The sequence below is a fragment of the Ceratotherium simum genome, chromosome 15 (genome assembly GCF_057802395.1).
Source record: "Ceratotherium simum simum isolate JZ-2026a chromosome 15, ASM5780239v1, whole genome shotgun sequence".
In the NCBI taxonomy this organism is placed as follows: Eukaryota; Metazoa; Chordata; class Mammalia; order Perissodactyla; family Rhinocerotidae; genus Ceratotherium; species Ceratotherium simum.
Genome location: NC_141914.1, coordinates 3,938,202 through 3,963,628, shown reverse-complemented (window position 1 = coordinate 3,963,628; position 25,427 = coordinate 3,938,202). Strand labels below are relative to the sequence as shown.

Here is a 25,427-nt window from a genome sequence, read left to right as displayed (position 1 = left end):
GAGGGAGAGGAGGAGACCGAGGGGAGCAGGATGAGGGAGAGGAGGAGACGGAGGGGAGCAGGATGAGGGAGAGGAGGAGATGGAGGGGGAGCAGGATGGCGGGGGTGGGGGAAGGAGATGGAGGGGGAACCGGAGGGAGGGAGGGAGGAGACGGAGGGGAGCAGGATGAGAGAGAGGAGGAGATGGAGGGGGAGCAGGATGAGGGAGGGAGAGGAGGAGATGGAGGGGAGCAGGATGAGGGAGGGAGAGGAGGAGATGGAGGGGAGCAGGATGAGGGAGGGAGGAGGAGACGGAGGGGAGCAGGATGAGGGAGGGAGAGGAGGAGATGGAGGGGGAGCAGGATGAGGGAGGGAGAGGAGGAGATGGAGGGGAGCAGGATGGCGGGGGTGGGGAAGCAGATGGAGGGGGAGCCGGAGGGAGGGAGGGAGGGGAAGAGATGGAGGGAGAGCAGGACAGGGGAGGGAGGGGTGAAATGGACGGGATTTGGATGGGGGAGGGCGGGGGGGGAGTAGTGGGGAGGCCGGAAGTCATTGACCCGGCCCGCGGCCGCCTCCGCGGGATCGGGCTGCGGTCCCAACAATAACAGCCGGCGGGCGGGCGGGGGCGGGGGCCCGAGCCCGGAGGCGGATCCGGATTGGAGGAGGCGGGTGGGACGCTTCCCGAGGCCGCGCGGATTGGAGGAGAGAGACGGGGGGCGGGGCGCTCCAGGAGTGGGCCGGGAGCTAACGGGTCGACCGAGAGGAGAGCGTGTTGATTGGACGGCGCGGAGGTAGACGGGCCGGGGCCGGCCGCGGATTGGCCGTGGCGGGCGAGGGGCGTGGCTAGCGCGGAGAAGGAGCAGCGGGGCGCGAGGGAGCGGGCGGCCGGTGGGCCTGCCAGCGAGCCGGGCGGCGAGGGAGCGCGGCGGGTCGGGCTGAGGCACGCGGCGCGGGAGGCGCCCCAGCTCCGCCGCAGCCGCTGTCCGGGCCGCAGCGCCGGCCCTCCCCTCCGCTGCTGCGCCCCGTGCGGGGTCCCGGGGCGGGGAGCCCGGGAAGGCGCGAGGGCGGACGCGGCGGACGCCGAGGAGGGCGGAGGGTCCCGCGCGGCCCGTGCGCGCGCTCTCCCGCCGCCTCGCCGGGGCCGCGGCCCGGGGCGCCCGCACTATGCAGGCGGACTGCCGGCCGCCGCGATGGCGAGCGGGGCGGCGGTGAGAGCCGGGCGCAGCCCGCGCCGTCCCGGAGCCCGGGCCGAGCTCCCCGCCTCCCGGCCCTGCGCGCCCCCTCCCCGCGCCGCCGCCTCCTTCCCCATGCCTCTGATCCTCCTGCTGCTGCTGCTCGACGACGCCGGGGCGCAGCAAGGTGAGCGGGCGCGGGCAGCCCGGGGGTGGCCCGGGGGGAGCGGGGCGCGGGGAGCCCGGGGCGCGGGGTGACCCAGGGGGAGCGGGGCGCGGGGACCCCTGGGGGGAGCCCGGGGGAGCGGGGTGGCCCGGGGGGAGCGGGGCGCGGGGACCCCTGGGGGGAGCCCGGGGGAGCGGGGTGGCCCGGGGGGAGCGGGGCGCGGGGACCCCTGGGGGGAGCCCGGGGGAGCGGGGTGGCCCGGGGGGAGCGGGGCGCCCTGGGGGGAGCGGGGCGCCGGGAGGTGCGCTACGTGGGGGTGCGCAAGGGGTACGCGTCCAGACTTGCCCGCGTTCGGAGGCTTGAGCGGCCAAGGTGGACTCTGCCTGTTGCCCCCCAGGCTGGCGCGGCTCTACTTTTTGGCAAAGCCATTCATTTTTCTGAAAAGAAGGAAGGGAGACCCTGCTAGGAAAGCTTCCTTTTGAGTTATTGGTTTCTTCTTCTGGGGAAGATCTTTGGGAGGAAAAAAGTTTTGGAGTTGTGACTCCTAAAAGTTAAGCTAAACGGATAGATGGACAGAGTAGAAAGGTAAAGTAATTAAATAGCATCTTAAACCCGTTAAAGGCAAGTGGCGATAATTAGCGTCCTGTGAAAGTACTTGGGTTCAGAAGCTAATGAAATTCCTTCTGGTTATTTCTGAGTCTTGGATTGAGAACGAGTCCTCTGCAGTCCCGGCCTGTTGTTCAGGATGCTGGTCTAGATTGCCTGGTCAGGCGCTGGGTGCTGTGTTGCCCAAATGGACCATTCAGCCATTCCAGAAAGTAACAAAACTTTTTTTTTTTTCCATCTACAATCTTTGAAAAACCTATTCCAGAAGCGAGCACAACTGTTTAGTGAATAATCATAATGGAAAGAGAATGCAGGGCTGATTTTTTTTCCTTTTTAGTACTCTTTTTCAGGCAGCGAACTGCAGTTTTTGAATCAGTTTGGCATCAGTTAATGAACACATTTTACACTGCATTTCCCATCTTATTACAGTGAGAAGGATAAAGACTGGATTGTTACCTGTTACTGGGAAGATTGTTTTTTAATTGATCTCCACGTTTAAGTCCAGCTTAAGTTGCTCTCATGGCTTTTGGTAAAGTTTGGAATCATGGCCCTAAGCCTGTCCTTATGAAGATGCTGAAGCTTTGACAGGCATGTGGAAATGTAATCTAACTATAAGGAAAAAATGTGTCTCGTAAACTGACCTCTTTTAGATCTGGGCACATTTCTACACAGTGTAACTTAAAATTTAGATGCTGAGCATTCGGGTTTTAATTAGATCATCTTCTTAAATGAATTCTTGAACATCAGCACTTAATTTAATAAATAGAGTGTGGAAGCCTTTCCTCTGCTGAAGTTTTAGAGCCTGTTTCTGTCCTTGTAAGAAAACAACCAGGCTGTCTGTGGCTAGTACCTATTGGGGCTTGCCTTGTGGCAGGCACAGTCCTGAGTGGTTTATGTGTATTAACTCACTTAATCCTCACCATAACGGGGTGAGATAGGTGTGTTATCCCATTTCAAACATAAGGAAATTGAGACACAAAAAAATAGAAGGTACCTTGATAAAGAAAGGATTGTAACTACACAAGCAGAGTACCCTGACTGTTTTATTTATTTCTAGATCTGAAAGTGTTTATGTCATGTTTTAAAAAAATCTTTGAGCATTATAGAATCAGTTGTACGTCTCCCCCTAAATGAGACAATTGCCTTGTTTTTAGCAGCTCTCAAGCTGGTCTAATTAAACATGCAACATTACCTTATTTTTTTCTAAGGTTTAATTTTGGTTTTTACCAAAGCATTTTAACAAATATATGTTTCTCTTTCACAGTGTCATCTTATATAAACATCAATGTAGATTAACACAAGTAGAAATGATGCTAGTAATTTAGAAGACTTGATTTCTAGTTCTTCTAAGTTGATTGGGTAAATTTTGTTAAGTCGTTTAATTTCTTTATACCTTGGTTTTCTACATAAGTAATATGAGAATACATACCTATTTCTTAGCTTAATGAAAATGGAATGATGGTACAGAGGAGTTTTGCAAAGGGAAAAGCATAATACAGGTAGACCTGATTATTGTCGTTAATCTTGAGCTTGCTAAATTGACAAGGAAAAGGCCAGCTAGGTGTGTATCACCTGGAAACTCAGGAATTGTGTGGGATTCGAATTCCCTGATTTTTAAAAATTACATTTCTTACCCAAAGGACCTGATGCAGTCTGTGGTGGAAGTGCTTCTAAACCAGAGTCTTCCTAGTCTCACAGACGGGCTTCAAGTTCCGCTGGTATTCCCTCACGGACCCTGGAAAGAAGTCTGATTTCAAAATGAGAAGCAGGGCTGTAAAACGCCTGTAGAATTTTTAATAATGGCACAGTCTACATGTTGTAATGTTGTTACAAGCTAGAGTTTTTACTTCATCAGAAGTCCTAGGAAGAAGACTGGAAGGAAATAGTAGTAAAATGACAACAGTTGTCTTTTGATGGTAGAGTTGTACTTTCTTCTTTATGCTTTTCCAAATTTTCTGCTGTTTGCATATAGTCAGATAAAAAAGAAGCTGTGAAACAATGTTTTGCGATGTGTAGATTTTTTTCCTCAGCCAGCCTAGGTGGAAATGCATTGAATGTGTATGTTGAGGTAGAACGCTGCTTCAGGATATATTTTTTTAATCTTTCAGATGTCATTTTGAAGTAGCAGAAGATACTATCCTCATTCCAATTAATGCCACACATCGCAGTTCCTCAGCAGATTTTCTGCTGATGGAATGATTTTGCTTTTTATTTGGCTCAGAATAAAATTTATCTTTGGTCTGAAAATATGGCAGCCTTTCACAGCAGAGATATATTTTAACCAATCTTATTTCATTAATATATTTTTAAATAGATTCTGTTTATTCACATCTGTTTTACTATGCTGGTGTTTTAGATATGGCTTATATTTGTGTATTTTTGAGTTCTAAATTTGATATTAAGTTCATCTTCAAAATCTTTTATTGAAAGCATTTTTTTCTGTAAAACGTACGTCTTTATAAAAACTTACATTGGTGAAACTTACTATGCTGATTGCGTATTTGCTAGTGTAGTAAATTTGCTTACTAGGAAGTTGAGAGTCGCCTCTGGGTGAGTTTATGTCTCAGTTCACATCATGGCTGTTGGGTTTGAGTCTGCTCCTCGCGGAGCTCAGCTTCGTCGTGTGTGTTGTGGAGGTCTTGCCTGCCTTCTGGGTTAGAATGTTATTTGAATGTGGTAAAATAGCAGGGAATTAATTTTAAAAATCCATTAAGACTGACTTGTTTATGCTTATTAAGATGAAATGTCTGTGAAGGTATTGATTTTTGTTTGCTAATTTAATAAATCTATGAAACAAATCAGGTTCTTTCTTAAAAAGAATCATTCAATTCTATATTTGGAACTAGTGTGTGAAAAAAATTGTATAGTCTGTCAAGTAAAGCTCTTATTTGCTTGTAATGCAGGGAAATATTTTTTGAACAGTATTTGTGAGTTGACAGAAATAAGCACATCTCTCTCGACAAAGAGGATTTGTAATTATTTCCAGTGTTGACATTAGGTTACCTTAGAATTTTCCTTTGTCTTTTCTTGGTGTGATAAAACATTAGGGCTCTGATACATAGTTTTCTTCAGAGGCAAAAATCAAAGCATCCTTTTTCTGCTATATTTCTGATTAATTTTGCACAAGGGAGATTAGAAATATAGCAGAAAAAGGAGATAGTTAATAATTCTGTTTGACCATCTGAGCTTCATTCTAGGAGATCAGCATAAAAAAAATCTTAAAATAGTATAATTGGTATAAGTGACAGCACCAGTGCTAGAATTAGAGTGATACATAATTAGTTTCCAAGAAATAATCTTTTCCAAAAAATAAAAGATCACAGTATGATGAGGAAAGGCTAGATTTACATGGAGGTAGACTTTCGATTGGAAATGAACCGGAAGTGAAAACTCCAGGGCATTAACTGAACGCTTGCAGAGAGAGAGTTTCTGCTTCCACCTCTAGATTAGTTGGAAAGATGTGGAATGATGACATAAAATTAGGAGGATTCGGAAAAGCTCCCGAGAGAGTGATATTTGCTAAATGTGCTTGTTGAAGTATGAAGTGAGACCACTTGGCAGTTTTTCTCCTGTGGCTCATGGATTCAGTTTACTTTATAACAACCTTATGGCCTTCACACTTAATTTTTAAAATATTATAGAGATAACATTGATAGTTACTCAAACCCCAAAACTTAAATGATAGTTATCCACAGGTCTACCCCCTAATCCATCAACTTAGAATTTTGATGTTTCTTTCAGTTCCATATTCACACACACTTACATAATCTTACATGGTTGTGATTTTAATAGTGCTGTGTTATGTTCTGTAGACATACCATGGTAAAATTCATTTGTAGGCTAATTTAGCACACATAAGCATACGTACAAAATACAGCAAGACAAAAAATTTCAAAATGTAATAATTCATCCCATATTTCATTCATCTCATAAATAATTCATTATTTATGAAGTAATTACTATATTGTTCAGAACTGTTATTACAGTATTTATTCCATTTGATTAAATTCTTCATTTAGGATGGGATCTTTGAGAAAACATTTCAGTTCAAAATATTAGCTTAGAAACATGCATCATGCCAATTTTCTGGCTTATTATGTGGATTAAATCAATATAATTCATGAGGACAGAAACTACAGATATTCAAATAAACGTATTTAATGAATGTTGGTGTCCATTGAAGCAGATGGGAAATGGGGTGATCTTAAAAGGCGGCTAAAACATCACCTGCTAGGTCAGCCTGCACTCTGAAGGGTGTGTGGTTGGAAGAAAATCTTTGATTAGCTACTTGAATTATGGGGAAGCCCCCAAGGGGGAAGCTCCCTCAGCTGAGGAGAGCGGGCCTGGAGCTCCCTGAACCTGGACGGCGTCTGTTGAGTAGGCCGTGCGAGACCGCGGTCAGCGCTGGGTTGCTGGAGGAGGGCGGTCAGAAGGTGCACACTTCCAGTTAGGGATCAGTCAGCCCTGGGGCTGGGATGTGCAGCATGAGGACCAGAGCCAACCTTGCCGTGTAGTTGTGGGAAAGGTATTAGAGAGCTAATCCTGAGAGTTCTCATCACAAGGAGAACACTTTTTTCCTTCTTTCTTTTCTTTTTATTGTATCTGTGTGAGGTGATGCATGTTAGCTGATCTGTTGTCATCATTTCACAATATATGTAAATCAGACCATCATGCTGTACACCTTACACTTACACAGTGATGTATGTCAATATTTCTCAAAACTGGGGAAAAAACCCAAATTGCTTGGGATCAGAGAGAAGAAGCTGATATTCTTTATCATTCTCTCATCAAGAACTATCAGCTGAAGGAGTCCGAGCTGCGAGCTTCCCCGGGGACAGTGCACAAATGTCGGTCCAGTCCTGGGACATTCAGAGAAAAGTCGTTGTCACCGTCTTCAGGACCTGCTGTCTAGTTGGGGAAATAGTCATCTCCATGTCAGATTGTATATAAAACTATCCGAGGAAGGATTAAAGGAGGGGAGGTCACAGCACCCGGGGGTGGGAAAGGCCTGGCTGATGACGTGGTTGTGATCTGTGAGCTCTGAAGGGCTTCACGGCGTCGGGACAGCGTGGAGCATGAGGGCCTGCCCTGCTGCAGTGAGTAGTGAGCCTCCGGGCCCGGCCGCTGCTTCCCGCTGGAGCCCCCAGCCAGCACCCTTGCCTAGTAATCGGGCGGGTGTTTGTTGGGTGGTGACCATGGGCCACAGTTCTATGCATGGGGGCCCTGCCCCCTCGGTGCTGTGTTGATGCTTCCTAGTGTGGCCAGGAGCCCCTTTGTCACCTGTGAGACACATCCCAACTCCCCTGCACGTTGTATGTATGTAACTGGTTCAGTCTGGTCCCTCCCTTCCTCTCTGACTTACTCTCATGCCAGCGTTCCTCACACTTTATATATAGTTCAAGTGTAAAACGGAGCTACTTTTTATTCCTCTAATATATAATTTCATGCTGTTTTGCCTTGTTCCCTGTACTGAAATCATCACGTTTGCTGTTTTCTCTACTTGGAATGACCTTTCTTTCTTTCTTTATCTGCTTGGTAAACTCCTAGTCATTCTTCAAAACTCTTCTTGGACATCATCCCCTCAGAGAAGAGTTCGCTAACCATCACCACACACTCATCTCCAGACAGCACTTTCCAGTTATTTCTGTTCGTTCATTAATCACACTGTATTTTAAATATTCGTTCCTGGCACAGAGTTTTATTCATTTCTTATTTCTAATACTTGGTGTGATGTTTGTCTTTCAAAAAATGTGAATTAAGAACCCATTTCTGGAGTGAATCTGTTGCCCCAAGCACATTATTTGCTGTTAGTGTCTGGGCCCCTGCCTGCCCTTCACACTGCTGTCCTTTGTCTCATCCCCACAGTTCAGGAGCCGGGGCTTCTCAGTCCCCTGGGAACAGAGCCCTCGCTTGACCCTGCCTGCCCGCCCAGGGCCCAGTGGTTCCCACCCCCTCTTCCCAGGAGCCAGCATCCTTCACTGCACTCCCCTGATGAGGGGGGTCCTCCTTCAGCTGGATGAGGACTCTGAACCTCACCGTGCCCACCCTGTCAGATCCTCTATAAGAACGACAGCCTGGGTCAATGTCAGCGAGCTGGGCACACTCCTCTGCCTTCTCTGTCAAGTTCTGCTTGGAACAGCCACCCCCAGCATTCCAGAAGTCCCCCGAGTTTTAGTTCCAGGAGTTGCCTGCTTCCTCTTTCTTTGCCAGCTCAAGTTCCTGGAGAATGTTCAGGTAGCTTCATGTGAAGTAATGAGAAGGAAAGCTGGAGAGGTCACTGGGGACGAGGTTGTGGAGAACCCGCACGGAGGGGCCGACGGAGGAGTTTCTACTGAGACAGTAGCGGTGACATCTGCCTCAGGTTCCACCACTTTCACCCACCCCTTTCTCCCTCCCTTACGCGGCCCAGCACCCGGGTCCCTCACCTCAGTGGTGCTCTTCTCCTGGTCCTCAACAGTTTGTGCTTGGGCCCATATGCTGGTCCACACTGTGTGCTTCCAGGGGTCTGGATGGCACAGTTACTGGAGAAGTCATGTGGCCGCGGTGATGAGAGCTACCACAAATGAGGGCTGTTAATCACATCTCAGATGGGGATTACTGCCCAGCGGCAGTGCTGTGACTGTCCCACTTGGTAGAGCTGATTTAACTCCTGCCCTGCTCCTCATCGCCTCCTGCCTCTCCTTCTCCTGAATCCATCTCCGCCACCTTGTCCAGAGCGCTGCTTCATCAGGGGTTGTAAGCTGTGTTGTAGAATTTAAACTCCAACGGTGCTTCTTACTCTGTACCTGGAAACGTGCCGAAAACACCACTGGCTTTTACACATCTTTCTTTTCAACTGTTTGCTTTCCAGGTGTCTTACATCTCTGCTTTTTTCAGTGACAAACTGTAAACAGTAGGCTGCATGCGTGCTGTACCTTTTCTCAGTGTCTGCACACAGCAGATTTTCTTAACCCGTGCAGTCTAGCTTCTGCTCTACAGAAACTGCCATGTGAACTGTCGGATGTTTTGCTTTGTTTTGTTTGGGTTTTGGTTTACTCTGAGAGACCTGAGAGCTCTGTCTTCACTGTGTGTTACTTTGGTGGACGTTGAAAGTAGGAGACTTTGCAGTCAGACACACCTGGATCTGGGTGCTGGCCACGCCCACTTCTGAGAGCCACTGACCATGCTAAATGTTTTTAAATGTGTAACTCATGAGGTCTGGGATCAAATCTGTGTGGGTAGTGGGTAAATTTTGTTCAATGAGTAATCAATATGTGAATGAAAATGTTGTTACTCTTTTCCCTGCTCTGCGGCTAAAATCTCTGTTTGCACATTTGCTTTCTGCTGAGACACAGTGCTTTCCCTCCTCTGCCCCTTGTCCCCATCCCAGCTACCGCTTAGGGAAGCTCCTCCCCCTGCAGTAGAGGAACCTGATGGCAGGCCTGGTCATCCCCAGGATGCATCCTTCCCTGGCCTCCCACCACCTGACCTCAGTGCTGGGGTCGCCCCCTCCCTCTGACCTCCCCTTGTCTCTCCAGCTTCCTGCCTGTTGGTATGTTTCAGCTTTCTCTGCTCTCCACTTCCAATCATTTTCAGGTTCCTGGTTTATCTCTGTCCTCCTGGCATGCCCTTGTTTCTGGTTACTCTTTGGAAGCCAGCTCCTAGAGGCTAACTTAACTATAGAGGTCTGGGTGTGAGACAGACCTTCTGTTATGTGGGTGGAGGAAGAGGGTTTCAGTTAGGACTCTTGAAGTCATAGGGAACAGAAATCCAAATCTGCTTAAAGTCTAAGGGAAAAGTATTGGGAGGATTCCGAGGTAACTAGTGGAGTCTTTGTAAGAGCTGAAGCCGCCTAAGCCAAAGGGACAGCAGGAATGCACCTGGATCAGGCGTTGAGGACGCAGCTTCCTTCTGCTCTTGCTTCAGTCTGGTTTCCTTTGTGTGGAAGGAATCATGGCTGCTGGCAATCCTCAAGGCTTGTAGCTTCCACACCGGAGAGATTCTGGGATTTTCCCTAATGTGCAAGGTCCAGAAATTGGAGGGAAGGGTGAGCTGGCCTCGCATTGACCCAGTGTGAGTCAGTACCCACCCCTGGACCAGTCAGTCCACTAGCGGGGGGCGTGAGGTCATAGGAAAAGTGTTGGGAAAGTGCAGGGCGGGTTCCAGAAGACTCAGGGAAGTAATAGACCGACAGAAGCAGGAAGAGTGTTCGCCTTTTTGAAGAGTCCTTGTATTTTACATGGTTCTTACTGAATCCTCACGATTACTTTGGGCGATGGGTGACTTTGTCCCCATGTACAGTGAGGAGGTGGAGGCCTGTAGAGGTGAAGTGCCCAGGGTCTCAGAAGCTGGCATGGCTAGAACTTAAATTAAGTCTGTCAGACTCCAAAGCCGGTGTACTTTCTCTCTGTCACTAGCCTGCGCCAGGCTTGTCTGGGTTTGTTATTTTCCAAGTTCGGCAGCATGCCCTAAGAGCCTGGTCTACCCTGTGTCAGTGTGAATGCCTGTGAAAGCGAGGAGAACGCATTGCTGCCTGAGTTTTACAGCTTGGTACAGTAAACTGACATAAATGTGCATAATTAAGCATATTAGTAAATAAAGAGACTTTGATAATGGAAATGGAGGGAAAGACCAGGGCGTCAGAAAGCTTTCACAAAGGCAGGAACATTGCATAGGTGTTTGCTGGGTGAGTGTGAGGAGGAAGGATGTTATTTTTGTGGAGTGGAATGGCATGTGTGGTGGCACAGAGGAATGTGGAGCGTGTGGGGTCACCTGGAGGTTGTGGAAGAAGTCAGGAGATGAGACCGGAAAGGGAGTCTTAAATACTATTTATTGTTTTCTTTCTGGAATCCTCCTCTTCTCTCTGCTCTCCACGTGCCTCATCCATCAGAATTTCTGCCTAGTTAACTGCTATTTATCCTGCACACACACCGCCCCCCACCCCCCGCCATAAAGCACCCATTACTTCCCTGCGGTACTTATCATCCCTGAAATGACTTGCTGTGTCTGCCTTGCTCACTTTATTGTCACCTCTAAGGACAGGGACCTTGTCTGTCCTTGTTGTTGTCCCTAGCACCTGGTGCGTGCCTGCATGTGGAAGATGTTCATTTACTGCTTGGGACATGTTGAGTTTGAAACGTGGCGCTTTCTCCATTTCAGTGGCAGCTGGAATCATGGAGTCCTGGGATTGCCCAGGAGAGTACAGGGTGGGAGAGAGCTCTGGAGAGCAGCAGCACCAGCAGTCAGTGGAAGGAGATAAGCAGCTAAGGTGCCAGACATGTTGCAACGAGAGAGTTAAAAGAAGAACTAAGATGGGATAGAAGAGTTTTAAGGAGGGAGGGAGGGACGATATGAAGAAGGGAAGGGAGATGGGAAGAAGGGAAGGGCCGCCAGTGCCCGCTGCCATGGAAAGGCCACACCTGATAAAGGGGGAAACGTACCATCAACCTGCGGCAGCTCGGAAGCTGACTGCTCTAGTGAGTAGTTTCACTGGAGAGGTTGCCTTTCAGATTTCCACAAATTTAGGTGGTTTAAAACAACAGAAATTGATGGTCTCATCGTTCTGAAGGCTAGAATTCTGAAATTAGGGCATCGGCAGGGCTGTGCTCTCTCCAAAGACTGTAGGGGAGGATCCTTCCTTGTGATGTCCTAGCTTCTGGCGGTTGAAGCCTTCAGCGTTCCTCTGCATCATTCCAATCTCTGTGTCCATAGTTAACGTGGTGTTCTACTTGGTTCTGTGTCTGTGTCCACGTTTTCCTCATTTTATAAAGATACCAGTCATTGGATTAGGGTCTACACTAATCCAATATAACCTCATCTTGACTTGATTACATCTGCAAAGACTCTGTTTCCAAATAAAGTTACATTCACCAGTACCAGAAATTAGGACTTGAATGTATCTCTTTGGGAGACACAATCCAACCCACAACCGTCTGGTACATTGTAGTACATTGTAACATTGTAGCACACTGAAGCTAGAGCCAGAGGCGTGGAAGATAGATACCAGGTATAGAGACCTGAAGAAATCTCTCTGTGAAAGCAAAGTGAGAACAAAGATAAGATGGGAGATGTTGGGGGACACTGGGTGGAAGGAGGTTTTTTGTGTTTTTTTGTTGTTGCTGTTATCGTTAGTGTTTTAAGATGTATTAAAGTCCAGATCCTAGGCCCCACAAAAGAGCTACCTTACACGGTATTATTTGCAGAAAAGGCAAAATCATAACTGTCATGTAAATATAAAATGAACATGTCAAAGATTTTCTTCAGCTCATTCACTAATGAGGGAACCAGTAAGATGTTAAAACCCATCCAAAGAGTATTTGAGAAGCTCGGTGCTGATAGGCAGTCTCAGCATTGGATTGCTGGTTAGATGGCTAAAACTGGTTAATGGCATTATCTTTTCACCTACACAGAATTATATGCATCTTGACCAGACAATAATCTACAAGTTAACGTGTAATCAAGGGACCTGTAATCAGTGATCCATGGCAAGTCTAGCTAAGTGTTGTGCCCTGTGGTCCTTGGGCAGCTTTTGGCTTCTGTAACATTTAAAGGATGTACTGCTCACCTTTTTTTTTCCAACCTATTTCCGAGTTTCAGATAATATATCTGACATATTTATAGCATCTGTGGAAGTGGAGATGGGGACCTGAGAACCTTAAATTTAGTTAGCCCTTTGGTGATTCTAATGTTTACTGAATTTTGAGAACCACTGAGTAAGAGGTGCCTGAGTGGCTTTGATTGCCCTCCTGAGATGGGAGCTCATCACTCTAATGACACCAGTCTCCTCGATGTTGTGATTTTTTTCCCAGTAGTGCTCAGCTCCCTGGTGAAGAGAGATCTTTTGATCCCGGTGGAGGGTTGCCAGGCAGATACTCAAGAATGCAATGGCTGGGAAGTGAAGGTGCCAGGAAGAGTGTCGTGAAGGCACTGGGCATGATGTCCAGGCTGGGAAGGGAAGGAATGAGGCCGGACAAGACTAGTGGGTGGCGAGAGAAGGCAAGTTCACAGAAAGTGTGCAGGGGGTGTCAGAGAGCGGCAGAGTCAGGAGACTGAGCAGAAGAGTGGGATGCGAACGTCTCTGAGATTTCACAGGTGGGAGTGGTCTCCAGGAACAGCAGAAACAGTGCAGGTTGTGGTCCTGAGAGTGAGTGCCTGGAGTGGAGTGGAGGTCATCAAGAGAGGATGAGTGAGAATTACTTTCTCATGGGTTTATACTTCTCACAAGACACTGCGATTGCAGCTTTAAAGCTGCTCTAAATTTTCTCAAGTCAGGGGCCCTTGTTGTGTTACTTAACTAGGCTGTGTCCAGATGCAGTGGATCTGCATGTGAGGGGCCGAGCCTTCCTGGTCTCCTGGGACCATGATTACACTCTCCAGCACTGAGCGCATTGCTGTGGGTTAAGCCCTCCATCCCAGGTGTTGTCCCACAGTATCTCGTGTAGTGCTCACCCTATGTGGTTTGAGTGTTAGTATCCCCATTTTACAAAACGGAGGGCTAGCAGCAGTAAATAACCTTCTCAAGGTCGCAGTGAGTGGGAAATAGGACATTTAAATTCATTGTATGACCCGAGAGCCCATTTGCTTAGCCAGTGTATTCTAAGTAGAGTGTGAGCTTCTGGTAGGGGTTGAAGGGAATTTATTTATAAATCTCACATTCCTTCATGTAATTCAATTTTTTAAATGACCACACATGCAGAGATAAGTTTGGGCTTAAAAAAGAATGAAGCTAGGAGCTGTTTGTTTTCCTAAAACTTGCTACAGTGACCCTCTCAATGCAAATCCATCTTACGCAGTATTAAAAAAAATGAGTGAAATTAAAGTAGTCCCTTGAATTACCTGTTTAAGATGCGTAGTGATGCAACTTAAAAAATCTTACAGTAATAGAACTGAGATAGTACTACCAACCTAAAAATTCACAGTGCTAACATTGTAGCCAAATGAAATAGGATGCATTCGTTAACACTTGCAAGTTACTTTCCAACACTTTGCTGCTCTTAAATGGTCCATACCCTTTTTCAGTTTATTGTAAGATCTCAGAGATGTATTATAAGATGTGACAGAAGTGACACTTATTAGATGAAGTATAGTCAGACTCGCCAGTTCACAGCGATAAAAAAAATCCTTGAAAGCTCACTGGAAAAGTGTAAACCTTTCATAGTTTATAATGATTGTAATGAAAGTTACATTGCTGTACATTTTTGGCATATTTGTGCAAGCTTCCTGCATTTGTGTTTGCTGTTGTTAAAGAAAGTATTGTTAGAAGTCACTCAGTGTTCATATTAATAAAACTCAATAATTAAGACAATTTGTATTATTTATTAGTGGTACTGTCACTAAAGTGTGGGGCAGCTGGAGGGTCATGTGGAATCAGCATTGTGAGCACATATTTATCGAAAACACACCTGGTGTGAAGTTGAGAGCAGCCTACAACAATCGTGCATTCTTTGTTGTATTAACTCATTACGATTTAAATATCTTTAATGTTCTTCTGTTTTCTCTAGGGATAAGTACTAAAAAAATTATTCAGTTATTTTTCTGGAACAATATCAAAATTTGTATCTGGCTGAACACATCTGGCCTTACACTCTTCAGAGGAAGTGAACCCATGTTCTGTGAGTGATCCCCTGGGTAAATCTGCAGCCCCACAGAGGAGAAGCAAGAGCGAATTCCAGTGATTTTTCTCCACCGAAATAAAATCAAAATTCAAACATTACATAACAGGCTGTTGCCCTCTGCACTTACTTTGGTCTGTTGGAGTCCGTGGCGGGGAGGAGAGACAGAAGCCGACAGGGATGGTGGTGATGGAGGTGGAGAAGGAGAGAGTTGCCGATGTTGCAGTTGTTGGTGAGAGGGTGTGGACTGGTCTTGTGATGCCGTTTTGAAAGTTCTTTTCCTGGTGATAGTCATGCTCTCCTTGTTGACTCTGCCTTGTGAAGATGAGTGGTAGCAGGTGGTGTAGCCTGGTGCAGGTCATTCTTCTTTCCAGTGTACAACGTGAAGCAGAGACCTTGGAGAATCTTTTCCTGACCCTAGTGACATCCTTTTTTAAACTCTAATGTTAAGAGCTCCTACCCCAGAAAAAAGAAATTATTCGAGTGCTGAAGACTAAAAAGGACCTTTTTTCCTTTAACTTAAAGAAAAATAAAACATTCTGTTTACTTGTTTTAAAAATTGGGAAGTGGGAACATAACATTCTTCAGTGTAACTGTTGACCTGGGGGTTGGCTCTTCCTGGGTTGTCCCCTTAGCGAATAGAACAGCATTGCCCTTTGGATCAAAGGAAGCCCCGCCTGATCTAACCAGATCTCTGTTTGAGATGCCCTAGGCTTTGCTCTAAGTCAGCACTTCCAACTCTGCACTGTCATTTAGGACGGGCAGTTCTCTATCCCGGGGGGCTGTCCTGTGCTCTGTAAGAGGCTCTGCAGTGTTTCTGGCCTCCAACCACCAGATGCCAGGAGCACCCCACCCCTCCAGTTGTGACAACCAAAAATGTCTCCAGAATATTTTCTAGATATTAGCTTTACTTTTAAATATTTTGTCATATTTTAAGCATTTTCGTGTAGAATAAGCTTTACTTCTAAGAACTGTGAAAATAAACTGGAAGCATATTTTGTGATTTGGGGGTAAAAGTGAGGACGAGGTCTTCCTTTGGTTTGAGAATTCACCGTTTGACCTCTGGACGCAGAGGACGGTGTTTGTCCGAGTGCAGCTGGGGCTCCTTCGGTGGGGTGGGAATACGCACATGGGAGTGAGGGGGATCACAGTGTAAAATGGGGTTCTTGCTTTGGAATAACAGAGAAAAACATTTGAAAATGCTGGCCTGGTGGGTATAAGCCCAGCCTTCCCTTTCCCAGTTCCCTCGAACTGGAACCTTCTAAACATGGACTCCAGGGCAGTAGGTGTTTGTCCTCCAGGTAAGCTACTTATCTGGTCAGGTGAAACTTACCGTATCGTCTTGGAAACACGACACATGCACACGTATTTGTTGCAGTGGACTGAGACTTGCTTTTAACCTTGGTTTCTGGTGCGTATCGTCTTGTTTGCGAGAGGAGGAAGCTCTGAACGCCATCGCATATTTTAGAACATTCTTGGCACGTTACTTGGGACTGTTCGTGCCCTCCCCCTCACAAGATACTGAAAAAAGACAGCTCCATTTTAATTGTTTTCTTCATCAGCATGCACGCAAAAGTCCTGTTTTTCATCAGTTAGTATTTATTTTGTTAACTTTTGTAGAAATTATGCTTTATAAAGGGCAAGAAACGTTTTGTGTATTTACTGAAAATCAAGCATAAATATGAGCATAAAGACATCTAAAAATTACTTCTAACACTCTGCTTGTGCTCTTTTTATAAAATTCATTTTAAAATGACAACTGTAAGTTAAATAATAGCCTATGGGGATACATTAAATGTGACAATCTGCCATTACTAAGTTGTGAATTCAGCTGTTAATAGGAAATTCTTGACTTTCTGAAATCCATCAACACTTCCAAACACTGAAAAGGCTGCCTTAGTTTCTATTCACTAAAGGAAATAGTTATATTTCGAGTTTTTTTGTTTATTCAGTGGCTACTTATAAAGATTGAAGTGCTTCCAGAAAGCATGTTTTCATCTTTTCTATAGTGAGAACATTTCAGACTGGTTTCATAATGTTAGAAACTCTGTCTCAGGATAGTTGTTTTTTTTTCCTAAGGAAAAATGTTAGTGATTGTTCAAAAGTTATTTGTATTACAATTCGTTTATTTTCACAGTGGAGGTTTTTGTATCCCTGTTTTTTACATTTAGATGATATCCAGCAGAGATATTCAAGATATTTTCATGGAAGTTTCAGGGAAAATTTGTGATTATTTTTTTTTTCCTCTGAGGTGTATCACATTCTAAGTTTTACATTCGCGAAAGATCAGTGGGTGTGTCATGTAAAGCTCGCATGCTGTTTCTTGGTGCCCTTGTATGTTGTTATGTCACTGAGCTTGGTTCTTAGGTGTGGAATGAGAGCTCGTGAGAAGATGGGTGGGGCTGAGCTCTCATCAACAGTAAGCTTGATTTGAGAGAGTTGTTCAGGGAGCACATTGCTAGTACTGACCCTTTAAGAGTAAACTAAGTAACAATACTAGTGTGGATTTGAGAATAAAACTTCTTTATCAGCAAAGGATGTGAAGTACTGTCATCAACATCTAGGTACAGAGTTGTTCCTTCATTAAAGTTAGTTTTGAGACTAGTTGAAAATTACTTTTTTCATAGGTTAGTGTTCTGTTTCCTATTCAGTCAATTGATAAACATTTATTTTGCAGCTACTACTTGCTGGATACTGTGAGGAGTTCTTCTTCGTAGGTTTTTAAAGCCATCATTTGTTTTAGTAAATGATAGCAGCCCACATTGTTCTTAAAAACAATACATCAAGATAATAGACAGTTCTGTTACAGCCATGTGTATCCTTATTGAGATTAAAACTCAGCAGTGTCACTTTTAATACAGCTTTTTGTGTATTCCAAAAGGTGCTTATAAATAGCTCTTTTGAAGGAGAAAATACTATCATTTTAAAAAGGTTGTATTTATCTTTCTATTAGGAAGAGATTCATTTGAATCCCATCGTTAAGGAACGCTAAAGAGTCCAACTGGAACGGCCACTGAGCCGTCTTAGTCCACATTACATGCCTCCCTCTAGATGCTCAGCACAGTAACAGTCTTAGTGATGAAGGGAAGGGTGCCAGTATTTGACTTTTACAATCAATATGTTAAGTTACCTGAGTTTCCACATCCAGTTGCTGAAGAAATTTGTGGAGCAAATAATGCTGCTACCAAGATAATGAAGTTCCTTTTTCCTAATCTTTAATTAGCCATTAAACTCTTACTTTTTTCTCATCAGTCTGTAGAGAAGAATGAGGTTTTTGGAGAGGGACTACTAAAAAGTCAAATTTCGGTAGGATGTAAAATTGAACGTCATTAAATATTACTTTAATGCCTTCAGGAGGGAATGAGTTGCAGGGTGTGACATGGTCAGTAAACTGCATCATCTTGAGTGTAAAGTGTTTTTAGAAATCCTGCAGCTTCTCATGGATTTTAGAGGGGATTTGTGATATTTGTAAATAAATAGATGAAGCTAATCACAGACTTTTATTTTTATAGTTTATGTTTACTTTGAACAACAATTACTATGAATTGATACTTTTTTAAAGATTGGATTTATTATGATGTGTATATATATTTATTGCTGTTATGTTTACTTCTACTTATTAGTTTGGAAAGTTCTTTGAACTCATAGATTATAAAGGTAATCATTGATTATTTTGACCTAAGCTGGCTTCTCCTGGCTCCTGAGAGTAGATACACTAAGAACTATATCACGTGTTTTATCTTGTGTAGGGAAAGTATTGGTGGTATATCTGATGTCTTACGTATTTTAAAATCTTGACAAGAAATCTTGATTGTTTATAGCATAAGTTAAAGATTTAAGAATAATTTGTTGTTCTTTTAACTTTTTTTCAAGGTGATGGATGTGGCCATACTGTCCTAGGCCCTGAGAGTGGAACCCTCACATCCATCAACTACCCGCAGACCTACCCCAACAGCACGGTGTGCGAATGGGAGATTCGCGTGAAGATGGGGGAGAGAGTGCGCATCAGATTCGGCGACTTTGACATTGAAGATTCTGATTCTTGTCACTTTAATTACTTGAGAATTTATAATGGAATTGGAGTTAGCAGAACTGAAATAGGTAGGAAGTTTTCTTGTAAATGTACATGTAATACATCATTGCCCCCAGTTTTAAAACTAAAGCAGTTGATACTTACCGTTGAATAACTGTGCTGTATAGGATATGTGGGAAATTATTGAAAACATGTGGAAATCTCAAATTTGAATCTCATTTTGGAAGAGATAGTTTCTGTCTGTTTACTGTTCTAATGAGCCTGCATTGGTACCTTTGCAACAAGATGCTGCTGTACTACTTCTAAGAAGGAGGAAGTTAATTATCTCATTTTTTGTTTGTTTTTCTTTGATCATTTTATTTGCAGAAGAACACAAGTGTAATTCATGTTTAGGAGGCAGCATGTCACGGTGATTAAGGGCATGGGTTTTGGATCCAGACTTCCTGGTATTAAATTCCAGCTCTGCTCTTAGGTTGCTGTGTGACCTTGGCCACATTACCTGACCTCTCCATTTCCTCACTTAGAGAATGAGCTAGTACATGTACTGTGCTTAGAACAATACCTAACACATGATATAAGCTTGTTAATATCAGCTGCCATTGTTCTTCTTAGCTAAGAGCAGTGCTTCTCAGGTATGGCTGCAGATTGGAGTCACCTGGGAGGACTTTTAAATAATACTGTATCCCTAGTTCCCATCCCTGACCAACTGAATCAGAATCGATGGTGGGACCCACGCCTCAGTATTTTAAAGGCTTCCCAGGAGACTCTACTTTGTAGTCAAATTGAGAACCTTTGTCTCAGAGATCAGCACCTTTCTTTTAAGCAAGAAAGGTATAAAAATATGTAGGGCTGTTTTGGTGAACTAACATTAAAGAAAGAACTCTTGGATTCTCTGTGAGTTAATTTGGAAACATCTATTGGTACAAATGTGTAAAACGTCTTTTAGAACTGTAGTTGGAACCCAGTATCATGATCCTTAAGCGTCGTGTTCATCCTCTGGCCTCCTCTCCATCTCCAGTCAAATCCTTTGTCTCTTCTCTCCTTGTGGCCTCTGATTAGAGAGGCGCACTACCTGCCTGCTCACTGATAGCCTGTGTTGTCTCTCCATCAGCTTGTGATCACCACGTGCATATTGCCGTGACTGTGTGGTCTCAGATAAGCTTTTAGGAACTCAGATCGCCTATGGATCTAGAAAACGCTATCACCGTAAGGCTAACAGAAGACAACTGCATGTTGAATGCCCCTGGGGGTGATGCTGTGGGGAGTAAACAGTGCCACTGAGCAGTCTTGCAACAACAGTGAGGAAAGATGAGCCACAACCTGCTGCTAGAGAAACACGTTTTATCAACCATGAAGACGGTGTATAAATGGCATTTTAGAAAAGGGGGAGGAGGTGGAGGAGGAACTGTCATACATTAGGAGATACGTCTTCCAAAAGTAGTGCGTGGGCCTCGTTTGGATCTTGATTCAAGTTAACAAACTACAAGAAGACGTTTTTAAGATAATCAAAAATTTTAAGAGAAATGGGGCATTCGATGATAGTGAATGATTGTTTTTGGTTTGGTAATGTTATCATCATTATTTTTTTAAGTTCTGATTTGTTAGAGGCGTTCTGAAGTTCAGACGAAATGTCTTGGATTTGTTTTTAGATGTTTCGGGGAGAAAGGTGGCAGGGACCTGTAGACTAAGAATGGACTGTAGGAGGAGCTGAGCCATGGCACCTGGGGGCGTTGGGCCCTCCTCGTTCTACTTTTGTGTATTTTTGAAAATTTCCATAATGAAAAGTGTTTTTTTTAAAGTAAAAGTAGGCAAGAGGGTTCCACATTTGGACACCAAGGACTGTCGCTGTAGCTAGAGGAGGGGTGACGTGGGAAATGGTGAGCCCCGTCTTTAACTCGCTGCCTGAGTTCTTGTCGCAGCTCCGGGCCTCGCTTGCTGAGTCCTTCCTGCACATGCCTGGTCCTGCTTGGACTACAGGGTCGTCGTTGGCACTGTCGGAGGATTGAGTGAAATAGGACTTTGCAGAGCTTGGCGTGTAATAGGTGTGCAGTCAACCTCTGCTCTCCTACTCCACTGTTCCTGTGTTTCGTTGTTCTCTCTCCACACAGGAGTGGAAACTGCAGGAAGGTCCAGGGCCTTGAGTGATGCTGTTCCTGTTGGGTTTTATTTTGGCGCCCCCATCACCACCTACCAGGTCCTGCTGGTCCTACATTGGGATAGCAGCCTATGGTTAGTGGTAGAAAGGTCACTTTCCTGACATTGCAGAGAAATAGGGATCATTGGAGAACAGTGTTTAATGTTCTGGTTCAGGTGGATATGCAGAGAATTACAGGATAGAAGCAGATACGTTGTGGGCATCAAGATTCCAGTGCCCATGGTAATGAAGCCTCCTTGTCCTGTGTCCTCTTTTCTTGGTGCCCCTTCTGAGACGAGGCAGGCCCAAATAAGCTGCATTTCCCTATAATAATGTTTCCTATTTTGGTGTAAAGCTTAGGGTTTTGGGGTTTTTGTCTATAGGTGTTCATTTGGGGGATTTTTGAGAATTATGGAATATTGGTATTATGGTATAATGATATGGAATAATCAAGAAAGGGAGAATGCTTTCTCAAGGAATCATTTTTTAATCGTAAATTCACTAGAACGTGTTTTAACTGATACGGCACTTCTGGCTTCCTTGGCGGTTGGACAGTTATTTTCTGTTCTCTTAAAAAGGGTAATTGTAATATTACTTAAATACACCAGTTTATTATGATTTCTTATTACTACTTTCTAAATCGCTGAATGCCCAGGTGTCTTTGTGAACTTACTCAGGGTCGCGGTGCTGGTTTCCCTGACGGATGGGGTGTGCGTACTGATGGGGTAGGATGCGCTCTCCGTCTGAGCTCTGTCCCTGCTGAGCAGAGTCCATAATCTCAACTGCCAGGCGATGGCCTCCTAGAGTAATAGATATCAGCTGTTACTCCTTCATCTTTTACTGTTTGGTCCCCCACTGCCAACTGTTGAAACTAGCAACTTTTTAGTGAACACTTTTTTTGTTTGTTTATTTTGACTTAATTTCAGATTTAATAGAAAAGTTGCAAGAATGGGGTAAATAATCTCCATGTACCTTTCACCCAGATTTTCCATGTTAACATTTACCACATTTTTATCCCTCCCACACATACACACACTTTTTTTTCTAAACTGTTTGAGAGTAAGTTTCAGGCATCATGTCCCTTTACCTCTGTATACCTAAACTTTATTTCCTAAAAATTGGGACATTCTCTTTACATGACCGCAGAACAGTTATCAGAATAAAGGGAATTAACGTTGTTGTGGTGCTAGCTACAGGCCTTATTCAGATGTCTCCGAATGTCCAAATAACGTCATTTATAGGAAAGAAATTCTCAGGTTATGTGTTGTGTTCGGTTGTCACATCTTAGTCTGCGTTACTTTGGAGCTTAGAGGAGAGGACAGGTCTTTGGTCTCCTCATGTTTCTTGATGTTGACATTTTTTAAGTACTTGGACAGTTATTTGGTAGGATATTCCTTAATTTGGTTTGTCGTCTGTCTCCTCATGATTAGATTCAGGTTACAGACTTCTGGCGGGAATGCCACAGAAGGGTGTTCTCGGTGCGTTGTGTCAGGAGGCACACGATGTCCTTTTGTTCATTACATGGTGGTAACTTTGGTCTCCTGGTTCATTGATGTCTCCCCGGTTCCTGCTGTAGCCATGTTTCCCTTCATATCAACACCCATCTTGTGGGGATGCTCTCTGAAATAATGTAAATACCTTGTCACTCGTCACACTCACACTCACTAGTTTCGGCATCCATTAATGATTCTTGTCTGAGTCACTTGTTATTATGGTAATTGTCAAGTGCTGATTTTCTAATTTCATCATTACTTCTATGTTTATTAGTTTTTTTTTTTACTGAAAAGGTGAGCTTTTCCTTTGCTTCCATTTATTTGTTTGCTTATATCATTGTGGACTCATGGATTCTTGTGTTAGTCCATGGTTTATAATCCTTTACTGTCGTCGTTTATTTTGATGTTCAGATTGTCCTAGATTTCCATTGTGAGTCTCTTTGGGCTAGCCCCTGTGTCCTTTTGTGAGGTCCTCATTGTTCTTTGAGTACTTTCTTCTGGTCTGGCACAGGATATTCCAGATTTATTTTGTACTTGCTCTGCCTCAGCCCTGAAATCAGCTACTTCTTCAAGGAACTCATGTTCTTTTTAATGGAAAATAGTTGTTTAGTAGCATTTTGTTTAATCTCCACATATTTGTGACTTTTCCAGTTTTCTTCTTGTAGGTGATTTCTAGTTTCATACCCTTGTGGTCAGAAAAGATGCTTGGTATTATTTCAGTCTTCTTAAATTTGTTGAGACTTGTTTTGTGGCCTAATATGTGATCCATTCTGGAGAATGTTCCATGTGCATTCGAAAAAAATGTGCATTCTGCAGTTTTTGGATGGAATATTCTGTATATATCTATTGAGTCCATCTGGTCTAATGTGTCATTTAGGGCCAGTGTTTCCTTATTGATCTTCTCTCTGAATGATCCATCCATTGATGTAAGTGTGGCTCTAAAGTCTCCTACTGTTACTGTGTTACTGTCAGTTTCTCCTTTTATGTTTGTTAATATGCGCTTTATGTATTTAGGTGCTCCTGTGTTGGGCACATGGATGTTTACAAGTATTATATCCACTTGTTGGATTGTCCTCTTTATCATTCTGTAGTGTTTACATTTGTCTCTTTGTCTGTCTTATTACAGTTTTTGTTTTAAAGTCTATTTTGTCTGATGTGTGTTGCTACTCCAGCTTTCTTTTTGTTTCCATTTGAGTGGAGTATCTTTTTCCATTCCCTCACTTCCAGTCTGTGAGTGTCTTTAGATCTGAAGTGTGTCTCCTGTATGCGGCATATATATGGGTCTTGTTTTTTTTTGTCTATTCAACCACCCTGTGTCTTTTGGTTGGAGCATTTAGTCCATTTACTTTTAAAGTAATTAGTGATAAGCATGTACTTACTGCCATATTGTTACTTTTTTCCTGGGTGTTTCAGTAGTTCTTCTCTGTTTCTTTCTTTTTCTCTCTTCCCTTGTGATTTGATGACTTTCTTTGTGTTATGTTTGGGTTCCTTTCTCTTATTTTTTGTGTATTTATTATAGGTTTCTGGGTTATGATTACCATGAGTTTCATACATAATAACATATGTAAATAGCAATCTATATTAAGTTGATGGTCTCTTAAGTTCGACCTTATACTAAAAGCCTTACACTTTTACTCCCCCACCACAGTTTTATGTTTTTGACATATTTTATGTCTTTTAATTTCATGTATCCCTTAACCTCTTATTGTAGATATAGATGATTTTAGTACTTTTGTCTTTTGACTTTCGTACTAGCTTTGTAAGTGGTTGATCCACTACCTTTCCTGTATTTTTCCCTTTACGAGTGATATTTTTTCTTTGATAATTTTCTTATTTCTATTTGTGGCCTTTTCTTTTCCACTTAAAGAAGTCCCTTTAACATTTCTTCTAATGCTGGTTTCATGGTGATGCACTCCTTTAGTTTTTGCTTGTCTGGAAAACTCTCTATCTCTCCTTCCATTCTGAATGATAACCTTGCCAGGTAGAGTATTCTTGGCTGTAGGTTTTTTCCTTTCAGCACTTTGAATATATTGTGCCACTCCCTTCTAGCCTGTAAGGTTTCTGCTGAAAAGTCAGCCGATAGCCTTATGGGGTTTCCTTTCTACATAACTTGTTGCTTTTCTCTTGCAACTTTTAGGATTCTCTCGTTATCTTTAATTCTTGACATTTTAATTATAATGTGTCCTGGTGTGGGTCTCTTTGGGTTCCTCTTGTTTGGTGCTCTCTGTGCTTCCTGTACCTGGATGTCCTTTTCCTTTCCCAGGTTAGGGAAGTTTTCAGCTATTATTTCTTCAAATAAGTTCTCTGCCCCTTTGTGTCTCCTCCTTCTGGGACACCTATAAAATGGATGTTAGTATGCTTGATGTTGCTCCAGAGACCCTTTAGACTGTTTTCATTTTTTTTCATTCTTTTTTCTGTTTAGCTTGGGTGATTTCCTCTACTCTTTCATCCAGCTCACCGATCTTTTGTTCTGTATCATCTACTCTGCTGTTGATTCGTTCTAGTGAATTTTTCATTTCCATTATTGTGTTCTTCAGCTCTGATTGGTTATTTTTTATATTTTCTAATTTTTTGTTGAAGTTCTCACTGTGTTCATCTGTTCTTCTCCCCAGATCAGTGAGCATCCTTATGACCATTAGTTTCTACTCTTTATCAGGCAGATTGTTTATCTCTGTTTCATTTAGTTCTTTTTCTGAGGATTTGTCCTGTTCCCTTATTTGGAACATATTCCTTTGTCTTAAAACTTCTTATTTTAAAATTTTTTATTACCTTGGGACTTGAGGGACAGCTTGATCTTATGTAAGTCCTTGATTCACATGTTCTTTAAGTTTAAAAAAAAAATACTCTTCCATTATTGCCTGGCTTTTTATATTATTTTTTGAAAAGTCTCATACCAGTTGAATTCTCTTGCCCTTGTCAGGTATTTGATTTTTGTATAGAGGTTGTGAGGGTTCTTTATTTACCTTTAAAGTGTATTAACTCTGCAAGGATATGTGTTGAAGTTGATCATTGTGGGTTAGTGGTCACTGGTGTCCAGTGAGTTCTTTCAATATATAGATTCAGACCTTTTATTTCTAGAAAGTTTTCTTAGATTATAGTTTTAATATTATTTCTGTTCCATTGTCTTACGTATCTTTTTCAGACATCTTAATTATAGGAAAATTGGATCTTCTTTGCATTTCCACCATGTTCATTTCAGCCACATTCTCACAGATCCTTTTTCCTTTTTTAATTTCCTTTTCATTTTGTTTTTTT

At 43.5% G+C, this 25,427-nt stretch overlaps 1 protein-coding gene across 1 annotated transcript in view; it reads left to right on the top strand.

The window, feature by feature from the left end:
• The first annotated feature begins 884 nt into the window (after positions 1-884).
• Positions 885-25,427, top strand: part of DCBLD2 (discoidin, CUB and LCCL domain containing 2) — a 79,368-nt gene continuing 54,825 nt past the window's right edge. Inside the window, exons 1-2 of the mRNA XM_087439484.1 lie at positions 885-1,337; positions 18,386-18,613. Coding sequence (XP_087295610.1) covers positions 1,169-1,337; positions 18,386-18,613 — 397 coding nt within the window. The 5' untranslated portion in view covers positions 885-1,168. The remainder of the gene's footprint in view (positions 1,338-18,385; positions 18,614-25,427) is intronic.